The 21617-nt window shown below is 42.4% G+C and overlaps 1 protein-coding gene across 2 annotated transcripts in view; it reads right to left on the bottom strand.

Moving 5' to 3' along the window:
- LOC111975682 (arf-GAP with coiled-coil, ANK repeat and PH domain-containing protein 2) overlaps positions 1–21060 on the bottom strand; it is a 91198-nt gene extending 70138 nt beyond the window's left edge. For both annotated transcript variants that reach the window (XM_070447460.1, XM_024004189.2), the window contains exon 1: positions 20660–21060. In XM_070447460.1, the coding sequence (XP_070303561.1) occupies positions 20660–20712 (53 nt within the window). In that variant the 5' untranslated portion in view covers positions 20713–21060. The remainder of the gene's footprint in view (positions 1–20659) is intronic.
- Between the last annotated feature and the right edge of the window lie 557 nt (positions 21061–21617).

The raw sequence follows: 21617 nt of genomic DNA, 5'->3' as shown, positions 1-21617 counted from the left end.
AATTGGAGCCAATTTCCTCCTACAACAGGACAATGACCCAAAGCACAGCTCCAAACTATGCAAGAACTATTTAGGGAAGAAGCTGTCAGCTGGTATTCTGTATATAATGGAGTGGCCAGCACAGTCACCGGATCTCAACCCTATTGAGCTATTGTAGGAGCAGCTTGACCGTATAGTATGTAAGATGTGCCAATCAAGCCAATCCAACTTGTGGGAGGTGCTTCAGGAAGCATGGGGGGAAATCTCTTCAGATTACCTCAACAAATTGACAACTAGAATACCAAAAGGTCTGCAAGGCCGTAATTGCTGCAAATGGACGATTCTTTGACGAAAGCAAAGTTTGAAGGACACAATTATTATTTCAATTAAAAATCATTATTTATAACCTTGTCAACGTCTTGACTATATTTCCGATTCATTTTGCAACTCATTTCATGTATGTTTTCATGGATAACAAGGACATTTCTAAGTGAGCCCAAACCTTTGAACGGTAGTGTATATATATATACACTGCTCAAAAAAATAAAGGGAACACTTAAACAACACAATGTAACTCCAAGTCAATCACACTTCTGTGAAATCAAACTGTCAACTTAGGAAGCAACACTGATTGACAATAAATTTCACATGCTGTTGTGCAAATGGAATAGACAAAAGGTGGAAATTATAGGCAATTAGCAAGACACCCCCAATAAAGGAGTGATTCTGCAGGTGGTGACCACAGACCACATCTCAGTTCCTATGCTTCCTGGCTGATGTTTTGGTCACTTTTGAATGCTGGCGGTGCTCTCACTCTAGTGGTAGCATGAGACGGAGTCTACAACCCACAAGTGGCTCAGGTAGTGCAGCTCATCCAGGATGGCACATCAATGCGAGCTGTGGCAAGAAGGTTTGCTGTGTCTGTCAGCGTAGTGTCCAGAGCATGGAGGCGCTACCAGGAGACAGGCCAGTACATCAGGAGACGTAGAGGAGGCAGTAGGAGGGCAACAACCCAGCAGCAGGACCGCTACCTCCGCCTTTGAGCAGGAGGAGCACTGCCAGAGCCCTGCAAAATTACCTCCAAAATGCCATCTATAAGTCCCTCCTGCAGCAAAGCACCCCCACAACATGATACTACTAACCTCTGCTTCACGGTTGGGATGGTGTTCTTCGGCTTGCAAGCATCCCCCTTTTTCCTCCAAACATAACGATGGTCATTATGGCCAAACAGTTGTTTCATTAGACCAGAGGACATTTCTCCAAAATGTACGATCTTTGTCCCCATGTGCATTTGCAAACCGTAGACTGGCTTTTTAATGGCGGATTTGGAGCAGTGGCTTCTTCCTTGCTGAGCAGCCTTTCAGGTTATTTCGATATAGGACTCGTTTTACTGTGGATATAGAAACTTCACAAGGTCCTTTGCTGTTGTTCTTGGATTGATTTGCACTTTTCACACCAAAGTATGATCATTTCTAGGAGACAGAACGCGTCTCCTTCCTGAGCGGTATGATGGTTGGTCCCATGGCGTTTATACTTGCGTACTATTGTTTGTACAGATCAACGTGGTACCTTCAGGCGTTTGGAAATTGCTCCTAAGGATGAACCAGTCTACATTTTTTTCTGAGGCCTTGGCTGATTTCTTTAGATTTTCCCCATGATGTCAGGCAAAGAGGCACTGAGTTTGAAGGTAGGCCTTGAAATACATTCACAGGTACACCTCCAATTGACTCAAATGATGTCAATTAGTCTATCAGAAGCTTCTAAAGCAATGACATAATTTTATGGAATTTTCCAAGCTGTTTAAAGGCACAGTCAACTTAATGTATGTAAACTTCTGACCCACTGGAATTGTGATAGTGAATTATAAGTAAAATAATCTGTATGTAAACAATTGTTGGAAAAATTACTTGTGTCATGCACAAAGTAGATGTCCTAACCGACTTACCAAACTATAGTTTGCTAACAAGAAATTTGTGGAGTGGTTGAAAAACTAGTTTAAATGACTCCAACCTAAGTGTATGTAAACTTCCCTACTTCAACTGTACCTCTGCTGCAGAGGATAAGTTAGAGTTACAAGCCTCAAATTGCAGCCCAAATATATGCTTCACAGAGTTCAAGTAACAGACACATCTCAACATCAACTGTTCATGGGAGACTGCATGAATCAGGCCTTTATTGTCGAATTGCTGCAAAGAAACCACTACTAGATGACACCAATAAGAAGAGACTTGCTTGGGCCAAGAAACACGAGCAATGGTCATTAGACCGGTGGAAATCTGCCCTTTGGTCTGATGAGTCCAAATTTGAGATTTTTGGTTCTAACCGCCATGTCTTAGTAGGTGAACGGATGATCTCTGCATGTGTGGTTCCCAGCATGGAGGAAAAGGTGTGATGGTGCTTTGCTGGTGACACCGTCTGTGATTTATTTAGAATTCAAGGCACACTTAACCAGCATGGCTACCACAGCATTCTGCAGTGATACGCCATCTCATCTGGTTTGCGCTTAGTTGGACTATCATTTGTTTTTCAACAGGACAATGACCCAACACACTCCCAGGCTGTGTAAGGGATATTTGACCAAGAAGGAGAGCATTGGAGTGCTGCATCAGATGACCTGGCCTCCACAATCACCCGACCTCAACCCAACTGAGATGGTTTGGGATGAGTTGGACCGCAGAGTGAAGGAAAAGCAGCCAACTTACGAGGGAACTCCTTCAAGACTGTTTGAAAAGCATTCCAGGTGAAGCTGGTTGAGAGAATGCCAAGATTGTGCAACACTGTCATCAACGCAACAGGTGGCTACTTTGAAGTATCTTGTTTAACACTTTTTTGGTTACTATATGATTGCATATGTGTTATTTCATAGTTGATGTCTTCACTATTATTCTACAATGTAGAAAACAGTAAAAATAAAGAAAAATACTTGAATGAGTAGGTGTATCCAAACTTTTGACATTTCCGGGATGGAAAAACACTTTCAGTGTAAAATTAAATGTCAAAAACCAGTATGTAGAAAATATAAATGTATACTGTTTTTATAATATTATCTTTGCGAACTATCAATCACCAAAATAAAATCTAGACAGTCAGGAAGAATTGAAAACTCCCAAAACAATGAATTTAGCATTATTGATTTTGTTATTTTGATTGGGCAAAATAGCATAGCATTAGACATGGCAAAATGCATAGAATTGCAGAAAACTAGCTTTTAAACTGCAGAAATGTCTCTCAGCTCAATGGAGAAATGTGTATGGTTGCAGGAAATTGCCTTAAATTCACAGATTTTGCTACACCTCCAAGACGGGGTTATCTAAAACGTTCTCTAAAATTCAGCTGGGCTGATCGCACCCATACCACCTAAGCCCCTTTTTGATACAGAAAAAACCCTGCACACACACGGCCAGATTGAGAGATGCCACAACGCCACGGGCCTATATCTGGCATTTTGCTAGAATAAACATGACACAGCTTGGCCTTCCTGGGAACAATATACTTGGAGCAGCAGCAGCAGAATGCCACAGGAGAGGAAACGGAAACTGGAATAACAGCATCTCAAGGTTTTATTAAGAACAGTGGTGTCGCTTGAGAATCTCCATTAGACGGACAGACTTGAGCCCTTATGGGAACAGCAGTAGCTCAGAACAGCAGAGCAATAGCTCAGAATTATGCACAATGCTGTCCAGCCCTCCTTGTTGCATATTGGGGACATGTCCTTGAAAGAAATTGGAGACCATTGCGACAGAACACTGATAAATCCCCCACAAATGCATTTGCTTGTGATGTTAGCACTTTGGCCTCGCCATATCTAAAATGAACAGATAGTAGAATGGAAGATGGACACAGTACAAGCTTAGCTCGTTGCAGTGTCTTACCAATCTATTTGCAAGAGAATAAAGGCAGATCTTGTCTGGTGAAGGTGATCGCTCCTTATCCTTACGACACACACCCCAGTAAAAGAAGCTCCCCCCCCCAGGGACACAAGGTGAGAGCAATTAATTATCAGGTTGAACAGAAAACCAGCAGGCTCCAGACCTCGTAGGGTAGGAGTTGAAAACCCTGATATAACGTCACAAGTTCACAACATAAAGAGGACCAAGCATAGGCGTCATTTGAGGAATCACTTTCAATCTATTCTGGAGCTCCATATTAAGACTATGGCACCCAGCAAGCCTCTCCTTAATATCAAGGGAATGATCTCAAAATCACATTACATTTTATTGGTCACATACACATGGTCAGCAGATGTTAATGCGAGTGTAGCGAAATGCTTGTGCTTCTAGTTCCGACCGTGCAGTAATATCTAACAAGCAATCTAACAATTTCACAACAACTACCTTATACACACAAGTGTAAAGGAATGAATAAGAATATCTACATATAAATATATGGATGAGCGTTGGCCGAACGGCATAGGCAAGATGCAGTAGATGGTAGAGTACAGTACATACATATGAGATGAGTAATGTAGGGTATGTAAACATTATATAAAGTGGCATTGTTTAAAGTGACTAGTGATACACTTATTACATCAAATTTTTTATTATTAAGTGGCTAGAGATTTGAGTCAGTATGATCTCTCGCCGTTATGCAGGCTGCAGCACAGCCAAAGTGCTGACTGTATGCTCAAGCAACCTTGAGTTCAGACCCTCCCCCTTCTTGGCTGTTGCTGGCCAGACAAACCTGGCCGTATGTCTGCTCAAGGTATTATCCCAGATGGCATACTGAGTCCTGAGATAACAAGGTGGGGATAAAAATGTGGCAGAACATAGACATTCTGCAATGCGGCCTAGTATCAGAATCGTTAATTAAGGCCTAAACTACTGATGTAATTAGGCACAAAGCCTATGGCATGAAAATAGAGTGAAAAGAACATGGGTTACGGAGTGCAGAATTGTAGTCCCGGCCTTGGTTTTTTCACAGTACTGCGAACACATACTGCAGTGAAAGCTTATCTTGCTCTCTCCACACATCCTAGCTATGGTTCCTCATCGGGACAATGAGGCACCGATAGGAATCAGTGACGGTCTGAAAAAGCGATTGAGGAATACGGGCTTATTCCCCCGGGGTCGTTTTAGTTGAATGTGCTGCCATTGGGATTGTATGGTGCACCCAGCATAATCAAATGAAGATAGTGGTGCGGGGGTGGGGGGTGGGATTACAGTGACACCCAGGGTGGACCAGGCGGGAGGGTCCATCCAAACCCCCTCTAGCTGTTTCTATGGCTGTCATGTCCCGCACAGCACCGCTAAGCCACAACATCTGGCCACGGAGTGAGAATAACGAGATGCAAGCATGTCTCTGTCAACTCGTCCCAAAGTCAGAGGATGCTTTGAAGAGGAGCCCCTGCTCCCCTTGAATATGTTAGGATATTTTAACCATCTCACTGAAATTGTGCGTGTGCCTGTCTTTCTGTGTCTGGCTGTGTGTTTGTGAAAGACATGCACAGAAAGACAGCAATGACACTAAGTAGTAATAGAATGGAATTATGTTCAAAATATATTTTCTGGCTACCGGCCCCCCCCCCAAAAAATGGAGCCAAACAACTATTTTATGCATCTACACCGAACTCTAAATATAACACAAACAGTCGAGAGTTGTACAAGCCTCTTTACAGATGCATGCATCCTCACAGTCAGAGCTTTCGAAATGAGTTTCTCTCATAAGGAGCTGGCTGAGTCCAAAGAGCTATGATTGCGTTGTCACTTCACCCACCCTGTTTGCTTTACAATAATTCTGCTGGGCAGTTATAGCTTGACAGGGGCTGCCACTGGTGACTACTTCCACAATGCATTATATACCGATATCAAATATGATGGTAGACTGCACATTCCAGCTGAAGCCATAGATTCTACCTCACCTACCGAAAATACTAGTTAGGGCCCTGGTCAAAAGTAGTGCACTAAATAAGGAATATGGTGCCCGTAGGAGGAGAGAGAGTGGTGGCCTATTTTAAATTGGACAATCCCACAGGGCCCTACAAAATCTGTGCTGCAGAGAATCGAGACATTAAAACAGATTCAACAATATTTCAAAATGTAATGAACTTAGTTGGAAATCAACCAAATGTATTGAACTTAAGAACATTCATTATTTTGCCCAAGATGATGATAATAACAAAACGGATCAGTGATACGCATTTTCCTTAAACTTCTGAAGAGCTAATGGCACTGAAATGTCTGTGCGTCTGTGTGTGCACACGTTTCTCTACCACTTTGTGTAGCCGTTAGCGCTATTGATAATGCATTGACAACCATCTTCTGGTAGACGGAAAGGCTTTCCCAAAACCCTTTAATTCATGCTGAACAAAAATCTAAAACGCAACATCTTTCATGAGCTGAAAAAAAAGATCCCAGAAATGTTCCATATGCAAAAAAAAAGATTACTTAAAAAAAAAAAAGTATGTACATCCCTGTTACTGAGCCTTTCTCCTTTACCAAGGTAATCCATATACCTGACAGGTGTGACATATCAAGAAGCTGAATAAACAGCATGATCATTACACAGGTGCACCTTGTGCCGGGGACAATTAAAGGCACCTCTAAAATGTGCAGTATTGTCACACAACGCAACAGATGTCTCAAGTTTTGAGCGAGAGTGCAATTAGCATGCTGACTGCAGGAATGTCCACCAGAGATGTTGCTGGAAAATTAAATGGCTTAAGATACATTAATGAACGTCTCCAACATCGTTTTTGAGAATTTGGCAGGACGTCCAACCGGCCTCACAACCGCAGACCACATGTAACCACGCCAGCCCAGGACCTCCACATCCAGCTTCTTTACCTGTGGGATCATCCGAGACCAGCCACCCGGACAGCTGATGAAACTGTGGGAATGCATGCACAACTGAAGAATTTCTGCACAAACTGTCAGAAACCATCTCAGGGAAGCTCATCCACTGGCACGCTGGGGAAGGGTGCTAGTCACGGATGAATCCCAATTTCAACTCTACTGGGCAGATGGCAGAGTGTCGTGTTGGCGAGCGGTTTGCAGATGTCAATGTTATGAACAGAGTGCCTCATGTTGGCTGTGTGGTTATGGTATGGGGCGGTATAATCTACAGACAACGAACACAATTGCATTTTATCGATTGCAATTTGAATGCACAGAGATATTGTGACGAGATATTCAGACCCATTGTAGTGCCATTCATCCACGCCATCACCTCATGTTTCAGCATGATAATGCACGGCCCGATGTCGCAAGGTTCTGTACACAATTCCTGGAAGCTGAAAATGTTCCAGTTCTTCCATGGCCTGCATACCCACCAGACATGTCACCCATTGAGCAGGCTTGGGATGCTCTGGATCAACGTGTGCGACAGCGTGTTCCAGTTCCTGCCAATATCCAGCAACATCGCACAGCCATTGAAGAAGAGTGGGACAATATTCCACAGGTTACAATCAACAGCCTGATCAACTCTATGCGAATGAGATACAGTGCATTCGGAAAGTACTCAGACTCCTTGACTTTATCCACATTTTGTTAGTTTACAGCCTTATTCTGAAAGTGATTAAATAGATTTTTTCCCTCATCAATCTATACACAATACCCCATAATGAAAGCGATTACAAGATTTCAAGATTTCTTGGGTATGACGCTACAAGCTTGGCACATCTGTATTTGGGGAGTTTCTCCAATTCTTTTCAGCAGATCCTCTCAAGCTCAGTGAGGTTGGATGGAGATCGTTGCTGCACAGCTATTTTCAGGTCTCTCCAGAGATGTTTGATCGGGTTCAAGTCCGGGCTCTGGCTGGGCCACCCAAGGACATTCAGAGACTTGTCCTGAAGCCACTCCTGTGTTGTCTTGGCTGTGTGCTTAGGGTAGTTGTCTTGTTGGAAGGTGAACCTTCGCCCCAGTCTGAGGTCCTGAGCACTCTGGAGCAAGTTTTCATCAAGGATCTCTGTACTTTGATCTGTTCACCTTTCCCTCGATCCTGACTGGTCTCCCGGTCCCTGCCGCTGAAAAACATCGCCACAGCATGATGCTGCCACCACCATGCTTCACCGTAGGGATGGTATTGGCCAGGTGATGAGCGATGCCTGGTTTTCCAGACCTGACACTTGGCATTCAGGCCAATCTTGGCCTCATCAGACGAGAATATCTTGTTTCTCATGGTTTAAGAGTTCTTCAGGTGCCTTTTGGCAAAACTCAGGTGGGCTGTCATGTGCCTTTTACTGAGGAGTGGCTTCCATCTGGCCCCTCTACCATAAAGGCTTGATTGGTGGAGTGCTGCAGAAATGGTTGTCCTTCTGGAAGGTTCTCCCATCTCCACAGGGGAACTGGAGCTCTGTTAGAGTGCCCATCGGTCCTTTCTCCCCGATTGCTCAGTTTGGCCGAGCAGCCAGCTCTACGAAGAGTCTTGGTGGTTCCAAACTTCTTCCATTTAAGAATGATGGAGGCCACTGTATTCTTGGAAACCTTCAATGCTGCAGAAATGTTTTGTACACTTCCCCAGATCTGTGCATCGACACAATCCTGTCTCGGAGCTCTACGGACTAATCCTTCAACCTCATGGCTTGTTTTTTGTTCTGACATGCACTGTCAACTGTGGGACCTTATATAGACAGGTGTGTGTCTTTCCAAATCATGTCCAATCAATTGAATTTACCACAAGTGGACTCCAATCCAGTTATAGAATCATCTCAAGGATGATCAATGGAAACAGGATGCACCTGAGCTCAATTTCAAGTCTCATAGCAAAGGGTCTGAATACATGTAAATAAGGTATCAGTTTATGAATTTGCTTACATTTCTAAAAACCTATTTTTGATTTGTCATTATGGGGTAATGTGTAGATTGAGAATTATGTTTAATCAATTTTAGAGTAAGGCTGTAACGCAACAAAATGTGGAAAAAGTCAAGGGGTCAGAATACTCCGAATGCACTGTATATACGTATAGCTTGAAATTGGACTCCTGTTACAGTGCTATTTGGGCTAATTGGATTCGTTCTAGCATTTGATTTTTTTATTTTGTATTATTGATTGTGTACTTGTTTGACATGTTACTGCATTGTTAGGAGCCAGTAACAAACATTTCGCTGCACCCACTATAACATCTGTTAAACTGTGTACGCAACTAATAAACATTGGTTTGATAGTCATGATGAATAGCCTACTGGATAGACTGTTTACATTCGGCCATCCTACTTTCCTATACCCACACCACAAAGGCTCGGACTGAATCAAATGGCCATAACGAGTGTACAAACCATTAGGAACACTGACTCATTGAGGGTTTCCAGAGAAAGGCGATGGCTACTTAAATTGAGTTTTGTTGGCTGTTTGCCAAGAGGGAGTTGTGTGTTAGCCTTAGAGTGGGAGTGAGGTAGTTCAAAAGTTTAGGCCTAGTCTCTCACACACACACACACACACACACAATGTCCTCCTATGTGGGGCCTGACACAGTGAATCTGAGGCACCAATCTGAGTAGTACTTCAAAAGATCTCCCAAATCAAATGGCGTGTTGCACAGGCTCTTCCTGACAACTTATAAGGACCAATATCCTGTAGAATCTTATGAGCCGAGAGTGGGGTTTAAGGGGCAAATGATGACATTCATACTTCTTCTTCATACTTCTTTCTCTATGACGCTCAATTGAAAAATGCAGGACTAGGCCGAGCCCCTGTGCCGTGGCGTATATCCTGTCATTGTTAGAGTGGGATGTGTTGATAAGGGGGGGGGGGGGGGGGGGGGGGGGGGTTCCCGCAAGTGTAAAAAAACAACCATAACAGTACCATTCAAAGTTTGGACACACCTACTCAGTCAAGGGTTTTTCTTATTTTTACTATTTTCTACATTGTAGAATAATAGTGAAGATATCAAAAATATGAAATAACATATGGAATCATGTAGTGACGCAAAAAGTGTTAAACAAATCAAAATATGTTATATTTGAGATTCTTCAAAGTAGCCACCCTTTGCCTTGATGACAGCTTTGCACACTCTTGGCATTCTCTCAACCATCTTCATGAGGTAGTCACCTGGAATGCATTTCAATTAACAGGTCTGCCTTGTTAAAAGTAAATTTGTGGAATTTCCTTAATGCGTTTGAACCAATAAGTTGTGACAAGGTAGGGGTGGCATACAGAAGATAGCCCTATTTGGTAAAAAACCAAGTACATATTATGGCAAGAACAGCTCAAACAAGCAGAGAAACGACAATGCATCATTACTTTAACACATGAAGGTCAGTCAATCCGGAAAATGTCAAGAACTTTGAATGTTTCTTCAAGTGTAGTCGCAAAAACCATCAAGCGCTATGATGAAACTGGCTTTCATGAAGACCGCCACAGGAACGGAAGACCCAGAGTTACCTCTGCTGCAGAGGATAAGTTCATTAGAGTTACCAGCCTCAGAAATTGCAGCCCAAATAAATGCTACAGAGTTCAAGTAACAGACTCATCTCAACATCAACTGTGTCTTTGTGAGACGCAGAGTAGGTGAACGAATGATCTCCGCATGTGTGGCTCCCACCATGAAAGCATGGAGGAAGTGGTTTGATGGTGCTTTGCTGGTGACGGAGTTAACGCGAGTCTATTTGCAATGCGTTTACACAGTGGGAAATGCAGAAGTATTTTATTTTCAATATGATCAGCTTGTCAAAAACTTTAGGGATAAACTTGAAACCACTAATCATGACAACGGCTTGAAACTCTTGGACAACAGTTGTGATTGTCCATTTCACTTTGACCTATCCTGTTTTTAGGATATGTTGCTTTTTTAACATGACAACGCATTTTGGGGGATGGGAATTGAGCACCATTTAGGTTAGGCTATTTGATCTGAGAAACCTGCATGATGTAAAAAGTGTCCGTGTCATTACATTGTCATTTATTTTATCTCCAGCCTGTATGCTACAGAAAAGGCCACATACTCTTTCTACTATTTCCGATATCTGCTACATGATTTATGTTAGATCATTTTTGAACTGAACGTTGGTGGAGTGCTGCAGAGATACGTCTCTCCAACAGCACCCTGGAGAGGCATGCTGGGAACGGACAAGCAAAATATTTTGCACCCCTGCCTTTAACAAAGTGGGCACTGCTTGCCAAAGGGTGGCATCAGCACTCACCTAAAAAGCCCATATGCCACTGGTTGAGAGAAATTGTCATTGTTTTTGGGCAGAATTACGTGAGGTTGTGTGTGTTGGAGGTGCGTCTTGGTCAATTTAGCTCAGAAAATGCCGCCCTTGTCAATCTTGCCTAATAAGCGGGCAGGCCGTGCTTATAACAAACTCTAAACACTAACACGTGACAGCAAAATGGATGCAGGGGACGTGACAAATAAACTCGATACAGAGGAATATTTATAGGTCGCTCAGGAGGTAATGGGAAAGTCAGATGTGTGGAATAAATGTGACTAGTTGTGGAAAATACTGGAGATCAAGAAGAAGGTAAGGAGCAAGTGCTGAGTACATACTATGTGTGCCAAACAGGTGCTGTATAGATTACAATATCATTTTCTCTGACCGTTTGGAACAACGTAAACCTTAAAGTATAAGCATACCAGAAAGTCTTGTAAGAAAGGATTTTAAAAATGTTTTTACAGCTAAGAATAAAAACAGTCACACTCATTTGTGAATGCAATTCCCGAAATGAAATAGTTTATATATTGTTTCAGCAAATTATTGAAGGCTCGCTTTATTTCATTTTAAAACTAAAATACTTCATAGCATTTCAAATCATGAATGACTCGTATGCTGTGTGATGACATGAATTAATTAATTGATTGATACACTATAGAAGTATTGAAATATAGGTTATTATAATAAATATAATTTCAGACAATTTGGAACCGTGTTAACACTAAATAAATTATAAATAATACTAGAGGCTGTTCTAATGAAAAAAAAGCATACAGCCTTTATTACAGCAAAACAAAAGATTAAAAACAGCCGAATTTGTGAAATTATTTACTTGACATGTTGCGTGGGGATTGGTGTTAACGGAATCAGTAGGCTATTAAACAAACACTCAAACAGGCAACAGAAGCAGGATCTGTCTTATTTCTGTAGATATATTGATGATTTATAAAGCCAGGCACATTTAACAGTAAGGCTATTGATTATAGGCCTAATTAAGTTCAGGTTTCCTCTTTCATCACTTTTCTTAGACAATAAGGCACGGGCTGTTTTCTCATCTCATTATGCTGCTGCCTATTGGTTCTCAACCCCAATACGCTGCTTAACGTTGCTATTATGGACATAACAACACAGTCTAGGAAAAGGCGCCAATTCAACAGCGCGCTGATACGTTTCAGAACTGTGGACAGCAACCGCTATCCAACAAGGGAGAACGCGCATTTGTTACAAAATAATATAATTTTTGTTATGTATTATAACCATATACAATTTCAGTAGCACATCTTAGACTGATGGACTGTGCCATCCCCATGGCCTCCACAATGGATCAGTCCACTCAGCGCAAATCAGACAAGTGTCTTGTTTACCATGATATTTTTTGGCTACTGCGCGACTAAAGAAATCTCGATCGACCAAACAATCGACCAGTCGACTAAATGGGAACACCACAAGCGTGATTCATTTACAGTAACTTGGGTGCCAGTTCAAGAGTGAAACAACAACATGGACCATAATAAACGCTCAATGTACATCAGGTAGAAAACAAAAACAAAAATCTGCAACATAAAATGAATCACAATACTTCAAACCAATACAGAATAGTTTAAGCAGATCAAACATTCAAAGATAGCTTGAATAGACTACCATGTCCTCTAACCCCACCCAGAACTCTCTGACGAGGATTCCCATGATCCCACCTCTTGTAATAGTGTAATAGGCTGACAGACAACAATGTCTCAAGAGATCTGCTCAACTGTAGGCTATATCCAGAGGCACACCCAAAAGTCAGTCATACCTACATTAACCTCCACCTTGAGGACACCCTTTTTAAAAGGTTAGTGAACGATGAATAAGCTACTCTACTCAGTGTCCCAGCTGCTCATTAGTCTTATTAAAAAATGTGTTGTGTGTGTTCATTGCTAATGGTATCCCGTAAAGTCACGAGGGAATCGTAGATTAGGCTGAGGCTATATTGGGTGTGCAAATGAGATCACCTGAAGGGAGCCAAAGACCTTCTTGTTGACAACCTGAAAAGCTAACTACAGTTAGTCCAGTGACTAGCCCACCATTAACGTTCTTGAACTAAGGTTAAAGTATCTGGCGCTGTCCTCTGCATTATCAAGGCTAGTGATGAGGTGCCAACTGTGGGTTCATCAATGAGGCAGAACAAATTGCTACCACTATCGAGTGGCCAATGTCATCATGTAAATGGCACTCTGCCAAGCTTGGTTTCTGAATGACTTTCAATTACACCGCATTTTAACAGGGTAAAGAGGAGAGAGAACATAAAAGGACAATCCATAATTGCTAAATGAAAGACAACCTCAAGTGCTTGATTAGGCTGAAATGAATGGGTGCAAAACAAAAGTCACAAAAATTATTTAAATTCTCAACCATTTTTACTGTGCTTTTATACTTCTTTAAAGCCTTAAATGTGGTTCAAAGTCAGTCATAACTGACACATTGTCTAGTCTAGGCCCAACTGTCATTGCCACTGTACTGTGGATGAAGGGGGACAACTTTAATAATGACTTTGTAGGAAAGTTTCGTTGTGTTTAGCCTAATCTGTAAAACAGATAAGAACCAAATTCCACAGTTCAGAGAAAAGATGACTTATGATAGGCCTACTCTTCAGGGAATTTCAAGTTGCATATTTGAAGAGGAGCCAGTATAACTGTAGTGAAAATCTTTCAGTGAGCAATAGGCTGCTAGAGTTGATATTTCAGCAATCTCATAGCGTAATGCAAATTACAGTAGGTCTACAGAATCAGCAGAATTTGCATCCAAGTCCCAGACCAGTTGTTGAAAACAGGTTTCAGGGCTACATGATAACTTTTGCTACATCTAAAAAGAGACCTTAGAGAGGAGGGAATGTGGGGTGTAGCCTACCGACTTGGGGAAAAAACATCCCACATTTGGGGGCTCCAATTTCACTGGCACAGAGTTGAAAGCACACACACAAATGGAAACAGATGTCAAGAGACAGAGTTATTCCTCGCTGGTCTGCATCCGTTTTCATCCATTACTCTCCAGCTCTCTCTGTGTCCTTTTCTCTGCCAATTCAAACACGATGGAAAAATGAGAGAGTGATGCAATGGTGGTCAAAGTGGAAAAAATGTATGTTGTTTAAGGATCTTTGGTAAATCCTTAACCACAATGAACCCCAGCGGTGCTGAGGTTAAGGACTAATGGAAACGATAACCCTCAGTAGAAACCTGGTCTAACTTTGTCAGTGGGCGTATGACAGAAGCTTTGTGATTCAAGGGATCACAGCAACATCGCATAGAATATTTATTATCTTTCCTTAAACAAGCTGCTGAAGGTGGAAAGAGAATCACTGTAGGTAATGAGGGAGTGTAGGCATCATTCACAGCTGATTCACAGTCATATTATATAGCCTAGTTTGCCTAAGAGAAAGATAGGGCAGGGATTTTAAATCACAAGTCTTGTGAAGGAGCCAGACGAAAGCACAGGTGCCACCACGACAAGTGCCAGCCAGAGTTTGTGCCAGTCATCGTTTCACGCTCAGCTGATTGGAAGGCTTTTGTTCATCCCACAAGCTGATCCTTGATGAAAAAAATAAAAAAGCCTCTCTCCAAGTTTGCTGCAAACAACTTTCTAACATCTGCTCCTCATTTTGTAAGAATAGTGTTCAGCGCAGAGGGAGGGAGAGGGGACAGAGGGGAGGGGTGGCCCTTTCTCAAAGCTTGGAAAGCCCAAGCTTGACTGAATAGGATGAAATAACACTTAATTTGAGCAAAGTTTACTTTAGGCAATAGGGCAAGAGAGTATGCATTGGGAAAAAAGCTAGAAATGAGACGACATCAGGTGTCAATCCCTTAATGGCTGCATGGCAGGCAAGGCACACATGTACATCTCCTTCGAAGCAAGCACAGTGCATTAGCCTATATTAGAGAGATATCAATTGTCAACTGCCTATATCTTTCAAGAACAATGACAACACTGTTGAAAACCTAGAACCAAGCTGCAATGTTAGCTAAAACTTGCTACTTTATGGTGGCCAGTTGAGGCATCTCTCTGAATGTTTATCTTGATATTCCCTTGTTGGCACTTGGCATGACAACATCCCATCCCATGACCCAAGTCAAAGAAAATATGGGCTTGTGATACTGAGGTGATAATGCAGGTAGAACTGGGAGTTGACCCTGACAGTGGAAATTAATAGGACAAATATTTTCACTTACTTAGCTAGCCCTACGAAGCTCGCTGTCACGTATACAGTTAATAACATTAAGTACAGTTATCTTAACAGTAAGGCATTACATAGAAGCTTGCAAGATTAGTACTCGGCCAATGATTGTACAAGTTATAGCAGCACATGTCCCGCGTTGGACGGTATCCATAATCGGTAGATTGTTCTGGTGGAAAGGCAATGCCCAAGAACGTATTCAATCCAATTGTTTGATGTTACCACACCCCTCCAAATCAAAACCAAAAATAGATCTCAAATCAAATCAAATCAAATTTTATTAGTCACATACACATGGTTAGCAGATGTTAATGCGAGTGTAGCGAAATGCTTGTGCTTCTAGTTCCGACAATGCAGTAATAACCAACAGTAATCTAACCTAACAATTCCACAACTACTACCTTAACACACACACACAAGTGTAAAGGGATAAAGAATATGTACATAAAGATATATGAATGAGTGGTGGTACAGAACGGCATGGCAGATGCAGTAGATGGTATAGAGTACGGTATATACATATGAGATGAGTACTGTAGGGTATGTAAACATAAAGTGGCATAGTTTAAAGTGGCTAGTGGTACATGTATTACATAAAATGGCAAGATGCAGTAGATGATATAGAGTACAGTATATACATATGAGATGGGTAATGTAGGGTATGTAAACATTGTATTAAGTGGCATTGTTAAAGTGGCTAGTGGTACATTTTTACATAATTTCCATCAATTCCCATTTTTAAAGTGGCTGGAGTTGAGTCAGTATGTTGGCAGCGGCGCTAAATGTTAGTGGTGGCTGTTTAACAGTCTGATGGCCTTGAGATAGAAGCTGTTTTTCAGTCTCTCGGTCCCTGCTTTGATGCACCTGTACTGACCTCGCCTTCTGGATGATAGCGGGGTGAACAGGCAGTGGCTTGGGTGGTTGTTGTCCTTGATGATCTTTATGGCCTTCCTGTGACATCGGGTGGTGTAGGTGTCCTGGAGGGCAGGTAGTTTGCCCCTGGTGATGCGTTCTGCGGACCTCACTACCCTCTGGAGAGCCTTACGGTTGTGGGCGGAGCAGTTGCCGTACCAGGCGGTGTACAGCCCGACAGGATGCTCTCGATTGTGCATCTGTAGAAGTTTGTGAGTGCTTTTGGTGACAAGCCGAATTTCTTCAGCCTCCTGAGGTTGAAGAGGCGCTGCTGCGCCTTCTTCACAACGCTGTCTGTGTGGGTGGACCAATTCAGTTTGTCCGTGATGTGTACACCGAGGAACTTAAAACTTTCCACCTTCTCCACTGCTGACCCGTCGATGTGGATAGGGGGGTCTCCTCTGCTGTTTCCTGAAGTCCCCAATCATCTCCTTTGTTTTGTTGACGTTGAGTGTGAGGTTATTTTCCTGACACCCCACTCCGAGGGCCCTCACCTCCTCCCTGTAGGCCGTCTCGTCGTTGTTGGTAATCAAGCCTACCACTGTAGTGTCATCCGCAAACTTGATGATTGAGTTGGAGGCGTGCATGGCCACGCAGTCGTGGGTGAACAGGGAGTACAGGAGAGGGCTCAGAACGCACCCTTGTGGGGCCCAGTGTTGAGGATCAGCGGGGTGGAGATGTTGTTACCTACCCTCACCACCTGGGGGCGGCCCGTCAGGAAGTCCAGGACCCAGTTGCACAGGGCGGGGTCGAGACCCAGGGTCTCGAGCTTGATGACGAGTTTGGAGGGTACTATGGTGTTAAATGCTGAGCTGTAATCGATGAACAGCATTCTCACATGGGTATTCCTCTTGTCCAGATGGGTTAGGGCAGTGTGCAGTGTGGTTGCGATTGCGTCGTCTGTGGACCTATTGGGTCGGTAAGCAAATTGGAGTGGGTCTAGGGTGTCCGGTAGGGTGGAGGTGATATGGTCCTTGACTAGTCTCTCAAAGCACTTCATGATGACGGAAGTGAGTGCTACGGGGCGGTAGTCGTTTAGCTCAGTTACCTTAGCTTTCTTGGGAACAGGAACAATGGTGGCCCTCTTGAAGCATGTGGGAACAGCAGACTGGGATAAGGATTGATTGAATATGTCCGTAAACACACCAGCCAGCTGGTCTGCGCATGCTCTGAGGACGCGGCTGGGAATGCCGTCTGGGCCTGCAGCCTTGCGAGGGTTAACACGTTTAAATGTTTTACTCACCTCGGCTGCAGTGAGGAGAGCCCGCAGGTTTTGTAGGGGCCGTGTCAGTGGCACTGTATTGTCCTCAAAGCGGGCAAAAAAGTTGTTTAGCCTGTCTGGGAGCAAGACATCCTGGTCCGCGACGGGGCTGGTTTTCTTTTTGTAGTCCGTGATTGACTGTAGACCCTGCCACATACCTCTTGTTTCTGAGCTGTTGAATTGCGACTCGATTTTGTCTCTGTACTGAGACTTAGCCTGTTTGATTGCCTTGCGGAGAGAGATAGCTACACTGTTTGTATTCGGTCATGCTTCCGGTCACCTTGCCCTGGTTAAAAGCAGTGGTTCGCGCTTTCAGTTTCACGCGAATGCTGCCGTCAATCCACGGTTTCTGGTTTGGGAATGTTTTTATCGTTGCTGTGGGTACGACATCGTCAATGCACTTCCTAATGAACTCGCTCACCGAATCAGCATATTCGTCAATATTGTTGTTGGACGCGATGCGGAACATATTCCAATCCGCGTGATCGAAGCAGTCTTGAAGCGTGGATTCAGATTGGTCGGACCAGCGTTGAACAGACCTGAGCGCGGGAGCTTGTTGTTTTAGTTTCTGTTTGTAGGCTGGAATCAACAAAATGGAGTCGTGGTCAGCTTTCCGAAAGGGGGCGGGGGAGGGCCTTATAAGCGTCGCGGAAATTGGTATAACAATGGTCTAGAGTTTTTCCAGCCCTGGTAGCACAATCGATATGCTGATAGAATTTAGGGAGTTTGTTTTTAGATTAGCCTTGTTAAAATCCCCAGCTACGATGAATGCAGCCTCAGGGTGTGTGGTTTCCAGTTTACAAAGAGTCAGATAAAGTTCGTTCAGGGCCATCGATGTGTCTGCTTGGGGGGAATATATACGGCTGTGATTATGATTGAAGAGAATTCCCTTGGTAGATAATGCGGTCGACATTTGATTGTGAGGAGTTCTAGCAAGGTGAACAGAATGACTTGAGTTCCTGTGTGTTGTTATGATGATCACACCACGTCTCGTTAATCATAAGGCATACCCCACGCCCCTCTTCTTACCGGAAAGATGTTTGTTTCTGTCGGCGCGATGCATGAAGAAACCAGCTGGCTGCACCGACTCCGTTAGCGTCCCTTGAGTTAGCCATGTTTCCGTGAAGCAGAGCACGTTGCAATCCCTGATGTCTCTCTGGAATGCTACCGTGCTTCGATTTCATCAACCTTATTGTCAAGAGACTGGACATTGGCGAGTAGTATGCTAGGGAGTGGAGCGCGATGTGCCCGTCTCCGAATCCTGACCACGAGACCGCCTCGTTTTCCCCTTTTTCGGCGTCGCACAGATCTCAATGTTTGAGCGAACTAGCTCGGTTAGTGCTGTCCGGAATCCTTAGAATGTCCCTACCCTAAAATCTTTCCTCAAAAATATAAAATATTGTACATACATTTTTACGATAGACAATTTTGCTTTTGTGGCTGTGCTATCTAGTGGAAATTTTGGGCAATCAATTGCAGCGCTCCAATGGATAGCGATTGTCGTCAAGTCCGACATCTCGGATAAGCTCATGTTTAAATCAAATGAAAGCCAGTGAGGGCTATGACAAAAACTGAGTTATTTTTAGACAAGGAAATGTTTAAATGGCTAAATAATTTAACTTGCTTCTGTGATTGCTGAAATGTAGAGCCTGAGATAATTGTGAGGGGATTTCGCTAGTGGTTGAATTGGGCTTCCCCGGAAAATGTTGTCCAAGGTTGCAACAGTAACCAAGGGGGGGCGGGGCTTAGCGAAGGGTCAATTGTGGGGCCGATTAGCGTGAAACTCCTGCAAAAGTATACTGGAATTCTAAACGTATTAAAACCTCTTAAGGATCTAACCCTTTTTTTTCTCAATTTTCACCTAACATGATACACCCAAATCTAACTGCCGGTAGATCAGGACCTGAAGCAAGGATGTGCATATTCTTGATACCATTTGAAAAGAAACACTTTGAAGTTTGTGGAAATGTGAAATGAATGCAGGAGAATATAGCACATTAAAACTGGTAAAAGACAATACAAAGAAAAAAACATGCTTTTTTTGTACCATCTTTGAAATGCAAGAGAAAGGCCATAATGTATTATTCCAGCCCAGGCGCAATTTAGATTTTGGCCACTACATAGCAGCAGTGTATGTGCAAAGTTTTAGACTGATCCAATGACCCATTGCATTTATGTTCAAAATGTTCTATCAAGACTGCCCAAATGTGCCTAATTGGTTTATTAATAACGTTAAATTCATAACTATGCACTCTCCTCAAACAATAGCATGGTATTCTTTCACTGTACCCGCTACTGTAAATTGGACAGTGCAGTTAGATAAACAAGAATTTAAGCTTTCTGCCAATATCAGATATGTCTACGTCCTGGAAAATGTTTGTGTTACTAAGAACCTCATGCTAATCCCATTAGCCTACTTTAGCTCAACCATCCCACAGATCCTGTAGAGGTTAACATTAATTTGAATGCGGTATGGGATTGAAAAATAAAATATTGTCACTAACAAAGTCTGAAGTGTTTATTGTTACTATTATTATTATTCAGTTAACCAGGCAGGTACTGTCAAGATTCAAAATAGATGCGTGTAGTCAAATTGAAGATGGTAACAAATTTATTGTATTTGCACCAAGATTGTTTCAGACAGATCTTGGGACCGCATATTTTTTTTGAAATAACGCACATAGAACAGAATTAACAGGAAATAGAACAGAACATAAGTCTCTTAGGCTTGCTTTCAATGATAATAAATGTGTCTACATTTGGTGGGTTTGCTCAAAAAGTTACTTATTGCAGCTGTAAAAATGGTGAATGCATACATTTGAAAATGGTTGTCCAAAGCTCATCCTAAATTGCCTGTGAAGCCTTAACAAGCTATGCATTTGTTTAAATGTGTGTAAACTTGTCTGTTTTGTATACTGTGTAAAAAAAATAATGCCAGGTATTCGCGACATGCGAGACAAGATGGAATCCATGTTTAACTTTATTTTTTTTACCTTTATTTAACTAGGCTAGTCAGTTAAATTCTTATATTCAATGAACAGTGGGTTAACTGCCTTGTTCAGGGGCAGAACGACAGATTTTTACATTGAGGTGAGGTGGTAGCATCAAACGATTACGGAGGTCGTTTTGGACGCGGAACACATGCTCCTAGCAGGTACCGTCATAAAACCATGACTTGTTGTGTAGGAACAAAGAGGAGGTCACTTAGCCTACCTGAATCTTGGAGAGTCTTTGAGACATTCCTCGAATTCCACCGTTATCTTCATTTTCTTTAACAAGTAAAAACAGGATTAAAAGCAGTTGCTGTATGCCCTGGACTTGGCTACCCGACCCTAGCTAACGCTAGCTGGGCTATCAATCCACAAGACCTCGGCCAGCTAGCCTGTATGGCTGGCTAGCTAATAATAGGCTCGCGATGTAACCATAAACAAGTAAAATAAATACTTAAATATAACGTTATACCAAAAATGGTATAAATTTAGTCAAATTCAAAATGGAAAAAAAAAAACACTTCACTAGCTAGGTGATAGCAGCCAGTGGGAGGCGTTTCTTCCACACAAAACAGTACAAACTGAATCGACATATTATATAATCGTGTCAAGACAAGTGCTACTGCTTCCCGATCCATGAAAAACGCACGTGAGTGATACTTGAAACAACCAATGAGAATGCTCTCTTCAGGATTAGAGGCTGGACTTTTTTTTGTTTTTTTCCCATGTACTCTACTCCTACTGTACCTTATTGACAACTTGATTCAGCCAATATAGAAAATGTAACAGATAGTGATGAGGATTAGTGGTACACACAGTGCATATTTAACTTTCAATTAAATATATGAAATCTACCCTTAACTGCTGTATCTGCCAATATATTATTATGCAAATGACAAACTAGAGAATATGAAGCCAGAGAACTAGAAACCTTTACACTCAGCAGTTCCACTTATATTATTACAGTCAACATGAAAGTCAGATTTATTGTAGACTACTGCTATCTAGTGGCCACACAGAAGTACATGGCATTTCTGAAAAAGGTACCTGGTTCAAAAACAGAGTAAATAATAAACGAATGGCCACATTAAACAAGACAAAAAAAAGCAAATGGGTTCATAAAATAACATTTTAATGTGAGACAAAAATAAAACATTCTTATGATTTTAAGAACGTGCACA

The sequence above is a fragment of the Salvelinus sp. IW2-2015 genome, linkage group LG16 (assembly GCF_002910315.2).
Source record: "Salvelinus sp. IW2-2015 linkage group LG16, ASM291031v2, whole genome shotgun sequence".
In the NCBI taxonomy this organism is placed as follows: Eukaryota; Metazoa; Chordata; class Actinopteri; order Salmoniformes; family Salmonidae; genus Salvelinus; species Salvelinus sp. IW2-2015.
The sequence above is the reverse complement of the archived record's forward strand: the minus strand, read 5'-3'. Positions and strand labels throughout refer to the sequence as shown.